This window comes from Marmota monax, unplaced genomic scaffold (assembly GCF_021218885.2).
Source record: "Marmota monax isolate L192 unplaced genomic scaffold, Marmota_monax_Labrador192_F-V1.1 WCK01_AAM20220418_F8-fsc00007, whole genome shotgun sequence".
NCBI lineage: Eukaryota > Metazoa > Chordata > Mammalia > Rodentia > Sciuridae > Marmota > Marmota monax.
In genome coordinates, this window is record NW_026692781.1 from 29,255,657 (window position 1) to 29,268,805 (window position 13,149).

The 13,149-nt window shown below is 37.5% G+C and overlaps 1 protein-coding gene across 4 annotated transcripts in view; it reads right to left on the reverse strand.

The window, feature by feature from the left end:
* The window catches only part of Ankrd44 (ankyrin repeat domain 44), a 294,161-nt gene that overhangs the window by 66,946 nt on the left and 214,066 nt on the right, over positions 1-13,149 (reverse strand). For all 4 annotated transcript variants that reach the window (XM_058580347.1, XM_058580345.1, XM_046447299.2 and 1 more), the window contains exon 16: positions 10,917-11,028. In XM_058580347.1, coding sequence (XP_058436330.1) covers positions 10,917-11,028 — 112 coding nt within the window. The remainder of the gene's footprint in view (positions 1-10,916; positions 11,029-13,149) is intronic.

Sequence of the window (13,149 nt, forward strand, 5' to 3'; positions counted from 1 at the left end):
TATCTAAGTATGTGAATCCATTGTGAGTTAATTTTTGTATACAATGTCAGACTTAGGTCAAAAGTTTTTAATTGACCCACAAATCTTCAACTACTTCTAGCCCATGTATTATAAACTATATTTTCTACATTAATTTATTTTTGTCTTTGTTAAAAATCAATTGGGCATATTTGGACCCAAAAATCAATTAAGTCTTTATTTGGTTTTATTCTGTTCTTTGATTTGTATGTCTGTCCTACCAATACCTCAAAGTTGTGATCACTATAGCTATATAATAATTCTTGATTAGATAGGTTGATTTTTCCCACATATTTCAAAATTGTGTCAGCTTTCTAGTTATTTTGACATCCCATATAAGTTTAAGAAAAATCTATAATAAAAAATTGTATCTATAAAATTCTCTTTATAAAAAAGAAAAATCTTGCTGGGAATTTCATATGAATTTCCTTAAACCTACAGATTAATTTGGGAAGGATTAACAACTTTATTGTGTTGAGTCCTGTCATCCATGAACATAGTATACCTCCCTCTCCCCCTTTTTCATTGATTTCTAAGGTCGGCATTTTGTGTTTTTCAGCACACAAGCCCCATATTTCATGTTCTATTGAGTAGCTGCAAATAGCATTTTATTTTAAATGTTAGTGTCTACATGTTCATTCCTAATATTTAAAATTACAATTGATTTTTGTATGTTTATCTTGTATTCTATGATCTTGCTGAATTCACTTAAGAATTCTAAAAGATTTTTGTTGATTTTGGGGGGATTTTCTAGGAGATAATCATATCTTCTACAAATAGGAAGAGTTCATTTCTTACTTTCTTATCTCTATGGCTTTTTATTTCCTTTTTTGGCCTTATTTTTCTGAATAGAATTTTCAGCAAAATGTTGAAAAAGAGTGATGAAAGCAGAAATACTTGCTTTTCATGATTTTGGGAAGAAAACATTCAGTCTTAGACAATTAAGTATGATGATAGCTGTTCTTCATCAAATTGAGAAAGTCCCCCCAACCTTAGAGGATTGGTTCCTCTTTTTTAACATAAGAATTTAGTTCTATAAATTTCTTTTCAGCACTAATTTATCTAAGTCCCCAAATTTTGATTTGTTGAACTTTTGTTTTCATTTAGTGTAATGTGTTTCTTGGATTTCCCTTTAGACTTTCTCTTTGACCCATGAATTAGTTACAAATCTGTTGTTTAAAATTTCCAGGTGTTGGAGATTTTTCTGGTATTTATCTGTGACTGATTTCTAATTTATTTCATTGTGTTCAGAGAACACATTTTATGTGATTTCGATTCCTTTATATTTTTTTATTTGTTTCATGATTCAGTGAATAGGCACTTGAAAAAAAATATGTATTTTTCTGTTGTTAGGTGCAGTGTTTTGTAAATAGTGTCTAGAACTTCTTGGTTGATGGTTTATTGAGTGTTCTACATGCTGATGTTCTCCTGTCTAGGTGTTCTATCCACTGTTGTGAGAGAGAAGTTACAGTCTCTAACTATAATTGTGGATTTTTCTATTTACTCCTTTAATTTTTGCTTCATATATATGGAAGCTGTTTTTTGATATAAACACATTTAGGTCACCCTCCTTGAGGGGGTTCCAAATATTCCTGGAATGCTTTCTTGACATCCTCCTCCTAAGGATCCATCCCCAACAGGGATGTCTTCTTGTCCTGGTCAGAGCTGCCTAACAGGTTTGTGACTGAGTTGGAGGAAAGATGGGAAAGGCAGGCAGTCAGGCAGATAGTGAGGGAAGGAAGGAGTGCTGAGGGGTGAGGCAAGAAAGGTCAGTCTCTTTGGGGTTTTTTTTTTGTTTTTTTAGATTGACTTTTAAACTGTCTTCTCCCTTCAAAGAAATCTTCCATTGTCCTATATCACTGAGTCCTTAGATACTTTCATATCAGGAGCAGAAATGCCTATTCCCTGAATACCTCAGTTCTCATTATCCATCTAGAAGAAATTACAGAGATGTGTGTGTGTGTGTATGTGTGTGTTTGTGTGTGTGACTTCTAATGTCATGAGTGTCTTTTTACTAATTGAATATGTTAGTATAACTTTTTAGATCTTGAAAAAGAAAAACATGAAGGTGATATTGCAATAAAATGAGTTGGTATTGAGAAATAACCAAATCTGAAGAAAAGACCATTTGCCAGAAATGCAGATTTCATTTCCTCTCCCACCTGTCATTTTCTGTGAAATATCTTCCTAACACAGAGGAGTCATCGTGATACTTATAAACTAGTATTTAAATTTTATTATTAAAAAGCTAGTATTTAAAGTCTATTTCTAAATCAAACTTTACCATTCATCAGTGTATTCAACGATTTCTGGTGCCGAATATGTTCTTGACATTATTAGAACCTTAATGTCTCATAAAGTTGACATTTAAATTCACATATATTTAAAGGACAGCAGTTTATTTTTCTTTAGAGCTGGGTGTTAATCTTTCCTAAGATAATGAGTGTAAGTGTGTGTCTTTGTTTGAGCCAGTGAGTCATGGGTATAATCAAACAATAACTCTATTCTCCTTTTCCCTAAACCAGGTACAATCTTATTTATGAGGCTCCTTTGTTTTCCTGCCACCTCAGATAAAATCTCCAACAAAGAATACAAAGCTCTCAGAACATTTTAGTGACAAACACAACTTCACATTGTTAATTAACACACCCATTCCAGTGTAATGACCACAAACCCTAAGTACTGTTTAACATCAGTGCCTCTCTTTACCTTCCCACAAAGGCTGCACTGGTGAAAGGGCCAAGGCCAACTTCTCTGTTCCCAGTCTAGATTTCTTTCTCCTCCCATTCCCTCAATGCCTGTCTCTGCCTCTGCCTTTGCCTTTGCCTCTTCCAGGACCAAAGGGGACAGATAAAAAGAGGACACACAGGCAGCTGGCACAATGGTCTTACTAATGATCACCCTTGACAGTGATATCCTGACTTACTTAGTCAGATGTTTATAATTGTTTCTCTCTCAGATGCTGAGGTGGGTGCTCCACCAACCCCCATCATAGACGCCTCTTTCCTGCAGTTCCCTGTACCCCTCTGCTGGTAGCTGACACTCTTCCCTCCATTTTAGGAATCCTGGGCCTCCCCACTGTGACAGGCAGCCCTCTTGAGCAGGATCCAGGAGAACCTCAGGCCAGCTCTTATCCTTAGATTACATTTGAGCATTGGGAAACATATACTTTGGCCCATCATTGTTCAGGGTGGAGTGATTTTTCAAACATAGCATTCTTTTTATTTAATTGCCTGGCAAGCAAGCTCTGGTCAGAGTCATGCAGTATTTAGATTTATCACATGCTAGTCCTCTGTGCCTGACAAAATGCAGGGGACACATATCAGATAGTTGAGCAATCTCCTTGAAACTTCTTCACTGGGACCTGGAGTGAAGAGAAAGCACCCTTTCTCCCCCATTATGCAGGTGGTAGGAATCAGAGTAGAGCTAACTTCAAAAAAATATTTGGGGGGCGGGAGGCGGGGGCTGGGGTTGTGGCTCAGCGGTAGAGCATTCACTTAGCATGTGCGAGGTGGCTGGGTTCAATCCTCAGCACCACATAAAAATAAATAAATAAAAAACAGGTATTGTGTCCAACTGCAATTAATATATATATTCATTCTCTGTGATTTTAAGCTTCTTGCTCTTTCCAACTCTGACTTTAAAAATGGGGAAGGGGCCAGGGTGAAACACTAGTATTTCACTTTGCAATGCAAAGGCAATGGCATTGTCCTGGGCCCTCATTTGAAGGTAAAACTGAAATTGTTTATTTTAGTACATCCTGGTGAATGGTTCTTTCATGAATTGCCAAATTTGTTCATGGTAAAGACAAAACATTTTTTTTTCCACTGCCACATGAAAAAGAAATAAGCAGGACATTTGTCATATTACCTATGTCACCATTCCAAATATAGATCCACATTCAACTTGTAGCTCAAAATTTATGAACTTACATTCATAGCTGTAAGAAGGCTCAGCGGCAAACAAAATATCTATGCCCATCCTCCACCCCTTCCCTTAATGAGAGTTCCTCACAAGATTTTGTGTTTCTTTCCAACCAAAATCAATAGAAGAAAAAACAAGACCAGCATTGTTGAGGTTCCCAGAGAACATTGCCCATTAGAAGTCTGCCTGTCAGAAGTTCATGTACAGCCCCAAGCCCATCTCTAAGTAGCACCTCTGGGGACAGAAAAAAAGACATCAAAGACTTGTTTAGGGCTGGGATTCAAACTTGCTGTTTTTTTTCAGCTTCTTGTCCTCAGATGATCACCTAGTAGCTCTCCTTTTTAAAAAATCTTTTTCTGTATCTTGTTTTCTTAGTATTGAGAAAGCCTAATTAGACATTGCCAATGTAGGTACACCCTTATACAGACAAATATATTTATCCAGAGCCAGGTGTTAATGGTTTCCTAAAATCTGTGATAAACACAAGAAATAACCTAAAACACTAAGTAGTTCATTTGAAAGCAGCATAATTTTAGTGTTTAATTGCCCCAAACATAACTGTCTTGAGAATTCCAGAAACTCTTAGAATATAGATGCAGGAATATTTGTCACCCCCCACTTACTCTCACAGTTGAAGTTCAAGTTTGCAGAAGGTCCAGGGAAAGGAGCCAAATTCCAAGTGATTTGGCCTGGCAAAATCCTAGACTGAATTTAATCAGAGTCCTCAAGTTTCCAAACAATCTTTAAATTTCTGTAGGCAATTTATGTAATTATACTGGCACACACATTTTTCCATTTCAGTAACAAAGCCACAAATATTGTTAGGTTCACATATAAATCTCTAGTATTGTAAAAGAAAAATCATATGCCAACAAAAACTCAAAAATTCCAAATAGGGGTATGATTCCCTGATTTTTCTTTTCAGAGTCAGACAGAATGTATTCCAGATACAGGGTTGGAGCTCTCCTTTGCCAGGTCCCTTCCTCCACTCCACACACATTTTATTCAGACATGAGATGCTCTCGTAGCCAAGACCCTTCTACTATGATTTGACATTTTGAGTCCAATTGAATATGATTGATTGCAGTTCTCTGTACACATCCATGGGCAGATTTTTGGTGCACACACAGGATGTACATCTTTTATCAAAACCAGCTGAGAACACTGGCCTTAAGGAGGTAGACTTGGCAGAACTCTGAACTTTGGCTAGTCTGTCAAGGTTAAGCGGTCTATACCACTTTCTAGAAGCTTTTTTTTTTAAATCCTGTTCCTGGATCCAATTCAATGTAAGTTTTGTTAGTTTGTATAAGGAAAGTAGAGTTAAAAATAACTAAAATAATGTCTGTTCCTTGTTGATTACAGTAAAATACGTGGAACATAAAGTATGGCTTATAAATTCTAAGCTTATGATCATCACAGACGGAAGTCACAAACCACGAATGTCAAGCAAACATACCCTAAGTTAAATGTCACATTAAAATATTCATTAAATTTAATGACACACGTTTAATATGATATAAATTGCACAAATTTCAAAAATCATCTGGTTCTAAGGACCGCCATCCTACTTAATCTTATTCCAACTCCCAAAGGACGAAGCCTTTGGTCTGATAAATACTCATTTACTTTATTCCTTTTCCAGCCCAGAAGCATAGACCAGGGATGTGAAATACCAATGAAGCCAGAATTAAAGACAGGCAGTCAGTGTAGATAGGTGATTGGGTCGGATGGACAGAAGAGAGGCCAATTTGGGTCGGGGAAGTTGGAGACTGACCCTGAGGAATTGAAATGTTAATGTTTTCAGAGTCCTTCCCTCCACTCTTATCAAGATAACCTGTCCCTTCCCCAACCTGTTGCTAAGGTAATTTCTGTTGTCCCAGGAATTGTGCCTCCCACAGGGAGTTATAAAAGTTGTTAATTAATGTCTCCTGGGCTGCTTCCTGCCTGGATCACTCCGTTTGGCCCTTCCCCCCTGCCCATCTGCTTCTCATCTTTTGGCCATTCCACTGAGGCATCTCCTAGGCCTAGTCATGTACACAGGAAGGGGAGAGATAAGAGGGAAGAAGTCAGAAGAACAAAGTCTAGGATGTATAGAGGCAGAACATTCTCACTTCTTGGGATACCAGGATACCAGCTATGACTCCCTTCTTCCTCCTGGGAGAAGTCTGTGCTACTCCTTTTTAAATAAACCCTGCTTTTATGCTTGCCTTGGTGTGCTTCTCTAATGTTCAAACTTCAACATGAAAAAAAGCAGGACTCCTCACCAATAACCTGTGGTATCACCAAGAGGTCTCCCTGCACAATTTTTGCTCAGAGGCTCAAATAAGCTAACCAGAGATTCCATGATCAGGTCTTTTTATGACAAAGTTTTTAGTACCTGACATGGAATCACGTCCAATTTGTAACAATGATGACCCCTTGGAAGGTAGAGTGTTTTTGATGTGAGATGAGGGAGAAGATTTGACATGGCAGTGTAAAAAGTCTTAGAAATTCTCCTCTAGTGCAATTGGCTAATTGGTTTGCTTTCCTAACATGTAGTATCCAAGGAAAGAGGAATTTAAGGACTATGAAGGAACTGGGTTCCTACAGGAAAAAAGGAATATACAATAGAAAAGCACACTCCCCAGACCCACTTCTTCATTCAATACCTGTAACAAGGACAGATCAAGGACAGGTCCTATTCCCTCGACCCTCCTTCTAGAACCTTCATCCTGTCCCATTTACTCCCCAAATCCATTCAGTTGGGTGATCTAGCAGAGAGCATAAGACACCTGCAAAGAAATGGCTTTGTGATTCCAGTCCCAGGGGAGGGAGCACCCAGACTGTTTTGAGTTTTGTTTTGATGGAGAGGGGGTGGGATAAGAATGTTTACAGCCCTCAGGAACTTTGCTTAGTTCAAACTGCACCCAAGAGGAATTTTAGGATGCATTCCAAAATGGTGATACATAAAACTTTCCACCCAACTATAATCATTCAGGAAAATTTCCATCCCATTTTGTGTTATAAATGAACCACAGAAGTTCTTTCCTAAAAGCAAACAAGGGTGACACCTTTATCACTTTATATTGATAATCCAGTCCCGTTCAACCAACAGGGCAAATTAAGATCAATTAATACCTCCCCTACCTATTTCTGAATATTTTGTGTCATAAATAACCAAGTCTTTGTAAATTATGCAGGGCAAGTGTTGATCAAAGCAAAGGGTTAAATCAGACAGAACCTGGGAAGCCTTTTTGTGGACAGAAAACATTTTTGTCAGATAAAAGAAATAATGAATTTTTTTTCTGAAAAAATGGAAACAATACGTGCAATATGAAGAAGGTGTTATAAAATAACTATTCTTAGCGTTAGCATACTGTGGGATTAAAGACCACTCATTACAGTTCTATAAAATAGCACACATTATTAAGAGTATAATAACAAACTTTGTAATAAAGTTCATATGCCAATTATGGCATATGGTTTTCATAGAGAAAACCAATTAAAGTCAGCTGTGTTTTAAGTAGATTTTGGAAGGCAGGCTCATAATGGGTAATTACAGTAGTAAGCCTTCAGTCTGCCACTGATTACCATCTCCCCACCACACATGGTGTGAGGAGCCTTTCTTATAGGAGACCTAAACACAAACGCATGTTTGCTTATAGGTCCACATCAACTTCCACTTCCATGGTGTTGGGAGGCAGAAGAGTGATATTGCCTTATATCTTAACCAGATCCTGCCAAGTGTTTGCTCTGTGTTTAAAAGCCCTGGGTGGTGTTGGGGCTTTATCCTGTAATGGAAAACAGCATGGTATGGTGAATAAACACTTCCTGTGAAATCCAAATCTCAGAGATCCCGATTCCTGGTGTTGTTCTTCCACTGACTAGAGCTATGACTCTGGGAAAATCAGTTAATGCCTTTGTGACTTATTTTTGCTCATCTGTAAGATGAGGTACTGCTCTTTGGCCAGTTGGGATTCTACATTAAAATCAATGTTATAGGAGGCTTCCAACATCTTCCTGTGAGAAATAGATGCTAAATATCCCCACAGGTTGACACTCCTCCCTTTAAAAGGTGGAGTCTCCTTTACCTCTCTGTATTTTATGTCTGCTTCATGGATGGATGCAGCAGAAGGGACCTTGGGTGACTTTCATAGATAGATCATAGACAGCATTCCTCCCTCCTCTGACCCTGGGCAGATACCTTTAGATTCTGAGCCACCATGTAAGATATCCAGCTACTTTAGAACTACTGTTCTAGAGTAAAAAACTATTCTAGATGGGGCAGGGAGGGGGGAGACAGATGGAGAAAGCACAGCCCAAGGAATGTCAGCTGTTTGAATTTCCCAGACCAGGTGAATAACTTAAGTGAAGAAGCCTCTGAGACTGTGCCACCCTAGCCACTGTGGGCTGTAATCTTCTAGACACCTTTAACTAAAACTACTCAGCTAAGTCATCTCAAAGTCCTGGCCCCAGCAGTGAGAGATAACACATGACTATTGCTATTTTAAGTCACTAACTATTGGGGTGACTTGATGAAGCCACAGTAACTAAAGAGGAACTATGATGGAATAAGAACTAGAAGAACAGAGAATAAAATCATGGCATTTGCAGGTAAATGGATGGATTTGGAGAATATAATGCTAAGTGAAGTTAGCCAATCCCAAAAAACCAAATACCGAATGTTTTCTCTGATTTAAGGAGGCTGATTTATAATGTGGTTGGGGAGTGGGGTGAGGGGGGAATATGGGAGGATTAGAATGCTAGTTCTACTCTAGAAATATGTATTATACTTATTTGATACATCCTATGCATTCCCACCTGGTCTTAGATGAACTCTAGATAGGGCAAAGGGGAGGGAGAGGTAGGGAGAGGCCATGGGGGTACAAAAGACTATGGGATGAGATGGACATCATTACCCTAAGTACATATATGAAGACATGAATGGTGTGACTCTACTTTGTGTACAACCAGAGATATGAAAAATTGTGCTCTATGTGTGTAATATGAATTGTAATGCATTCTGCTGTCATGTATAACAAAATTTTAAGTTAAAAAAACATAAGAAAAAATAACTAGGAGAACAAAAAAAAATTTTTTTAAATAAACATTTAAAAGTGCCATCTACCCTAAGGTCAAACAAAGAAATCTTTAGCATTCACAAGAACCTCAGAAAAGACAATTTAGAACTCTTTTTGACCCAGTTATCCTATTCCTCAGTTTATACCCAAAGGACTATAAAATCAGCATATTACAGTGACACAGCCACATTAATGTTTACAGCAACTCAATTCACGATAGCTAAACCATAGAACCAACTTAGGTGCCCTTCAACAGATGAAGAAAAATTCGGTATATATACATAATAGAATATTACTCAGTCTTAAAGAAGAATTAAATTATGGCATTTGCTGGTAAATGAATGGGGCTGGAGGATGTCATGCTAATGAAATAAGCCAATACCAAAGAACCAAAGGCAGAATGTTTTCTCTGATATTCAGATACACAATAAGGGAGGGAGGGTTAGAGAAGAATAGAGGTACTTTGGATTAGACAAAGGGGAATGAAGAGAGGAGAAAGGGTTGGTGGTAGAAGGACAGTAGAATGAATGGGACATTATCACCCTACGTGCATATATGATTACATGACTGGTATAATTCCACACCATGTACAACCAGAAGAATGAAAAGCTATACTCCATTTATGTACGATGTGTCAAAATGCATTCTACTGTCATATAAAACTAATTAGAACAAATTAAAAAGAATGATGAAGGTAAAAACAACACTGAAGTATCACCTTTTCTGTTTCCAAACTGGGAGAATTTTATGAGAATTTTTCCATGTTCATAGTTAAAAGAAATGTAGTAACACTGATCCTAAGAAGAACCAACTAAGATGGTAAAGCACAGAGCCAGGGCATCCTCCAGTCATTCCACGTAGGTGCTAATGCCACGGCCTGTGGTCTTTCTACCTCAGCCTTTCTCAATAGACTGTGCAGCTGATGAAGTCCACGTGTTTCCCAAACACAGCTCTGAATGCCGTGGAAAAGTAGGGATTCTTTAGAAAGGGGGCAAGGGAACACTTTGGAGGGCAATCAGGAAAGGTGAGTCCGGGACACCTGTGAAATCTGGTGAAGCCAAACAAAGAGTGGTGCTCAGGAGACGGCAATTGGTGGCCTGTAGGTGGGATGCAGCCACAAACCCACTTGTTCCTATTTTTATTATATTTTTTCCTGGTTCATCCAGTGTTTTCAAAACAGAAAATCTCATATAAAAATATTAGATTTCTAGCTTCTCTTGAAACTGTGGAGACCTGGTCTTAAGCAGCTGGACCTGACTGGCTGTTTCTCCTTTTGGACAGAACACATGCTCTATTTGCTGTAGTCCTCCTTACTCCCTATCATTTTATACATGAGATCACCTTATCCCTCTACTTCACATTTCCAGTCCCTGTGAACATTTGAGTTTGGGTCTCATGACCTAAACCAACAGAGGAGCTTCAGATTCCAAATATCTGAGTCTTGGTCACTACAGGTATATGGATTAGAAATTCCAGTAAATTCTGCTGTTGTGTCCTTGACAATTTCCTTCCCTAAACTACAAATATGAGACTGAGCATGACAAACCTACGTGTCTAAGGTTATATAAGTCATCTTACAATATTGTCATCAAATATTGGAGTGCTAGTTCTACTCCAGAAATATGTATTAAACTTATTTGATATATCCTAATTAATTAAAATACAACTATGCCCATACACATTCCTTACCCCTAATTAATACAGAAGAGTCAATTGTCGGTCAGCTGTGAGATTAAAAAGGACAGAAAAGGAACAAAGAAAGCCACAGATAGTAAAGTGTAACTTTTTAAAAATTTATCAGAGAATATCCTCAAGGTGATTTCTAATAGTGACTTATTGAGTCAATGAAAGCATTTACTGAGAGTTTGAAATCAGAATTGTGTTAGAAAAGCAAAATAAGACAAAACAACTCACCAATTCCAGACATTGTCTGTGGCCATAGGCAGCAGCATAATGTATACTATTGTAGCCTTCCTTGTCCCGGATAGATGGATTTGCATCATTTTGAAGCAGAAACTCTAGACATCTGTAAGTATAAATATGAGGGATTATTTTAGAAAACATCTCTGGACCAAACAAGATAATTACTGAGAATCCCCCCTGTTTTTCATGTTCCACAAAGCACTTTATAAATTTAAGTGTTTCTTTAAGAACTGTGTTGCAATAAACCTTTCTGCGCTGGAAGGTAGTGTGAGTGAATGAGTGAGTGTATGTGTGTGTGTATGTGTGTGTGTGTGCATATACACACACATTTTCCATAGCTATCTTTATTTCCACTTAAAATAGCCATTCTAGAATTCAGGAAAAGCTTTAGAAGCAAAAGGGTAATTTATTTTTTTTATTCTTCTCATCTTCAGGTATAGAATGTCTTTTGTCAAGATCTCCAAATAATAAGACTTAGATCTCTGTGTTCAAAAGATGAAGTCTCAAATACAAAGAAGTGGTCAGGCCTTTGCAACTCAGCAAACCCAACAGAGAGGGGATTATTTGTAACATTGCTATTGGAAACTAAGATCAAAAGACAAGAAAACAAAAGTTTAAAATAGAGTAAGAAAAACAACCCAAGGATAGTCTGAATAATAAAAAGATTAAAGGAGTGGATAAGCTTTTAAAATATATAAATGACTAATTCAGTAACTACATATGAAGAAAGAAGCTTAAATTATACCATTAGGAATATAGACTGGAACAAAATAATATTGAAAGGCTTTTTTGATACAGTTGTAATTTTCCTGAAAAAGTCACAATCTTTGAAATAGGCTAGAGGAAGGAGCTTGGTTGTACTTTTATTGAAGAGCCTGCAACACCAGACAAAAATACTCAGGGACATAAAGCATTCTGTTCAGGGCTAATTGCAAATGGTCTGATCTTGATGGCACAGAGGGAATAACTAGCCAGAGAGTGACACTCCATAATTTCAGTATTATATCTACAACAATGGGACACACATTCTTATGAGGCCACACTGATTCAATTTTACACTTACATCAAGCTTTTAAAATTTTAAACATAAGCTTATACCTTAAAAAAGACTTTTCAATGGAAAATTTCTTCAGTTGACTCAAAATTTTACATGACGTTTACCTATCTCTTGGTATAAGGCAAAAGGAGTAAACGAATCATATACAGAAGTTTTAATTAAACAGGTTCTTACAATTTTTTAGAAAAATTGATAGAAAATACTTTTTTAAACAAAATGCTATCTGTCACATTTTTCCATGCTAAATCAAACTTTATTATTAGAGTCCTACTATCATGCTGTCTTGGGTCATTTATACCTTATAAGGAAGTTCTTTGGATTTTGGTAATTATGCCCATGGATAGGATCTCAGGTATGACTCATTGTAAACCAAATTTGGATCTTTAAATAAAATCATTCAATAGCAATAACATCCTAGAGAATACACAAATTCCAACTTTTCAATAGACTATATTCTAGAAATCAGTGATTGGTTGTATTTGTAATCTGGAAAACATTTGAAATTGCTACCAAAGAATCATTTAATCCAGGATATAGCTACAATAACAATAGTGCTATAGAATTTGTATATTCTCCATATAGTTTCCAAAGGAAAAAAAAATGAATTCTATGTTTTAACTGGAGATGCTTATATTTGTTCCTCCCAGGCCCCTGACTAGTAATTTTGACACTTAAGATATATAAGTGACAGCAACACTGTAGATTGGGGCTATATTTGGCCAAGGGGAACAGCCTCCCTTTGCACACAGAAGCTCTCAGGTCTGCTGGTTCACTGTCCTTTAACTACCTCTCTAGCTTCCCTCCCCTTCCACTGTCAGAGGGCTAGACTGGCCCAGGGCAAACTTTCGGTTTGCTGGAGAAGGGAGCATTTGCTGAGGTGACTTACAATTTTATAACTTTTAATGTTATTATTTACATTTTTAGAGTATCAGAGCAAAACCTGGTCATTCTGCTGTACTCACAGCTGTGTCTCCTATCCCCAGAAATGGTCAAAAGCTATGTTCTGTAACCTGCACCAGAGCCACACTCACTACCTATACCCTTCCATGATGCTCTGAATATGGGGTGGGGGTGGGGGGTGAAAGGGCGGAACCCAGTGGGAAATGGAAAATCACAGGGTAGACACAAGCATTCAAGTCACAAAGAAACTGCTTTCTTTGGCAATTG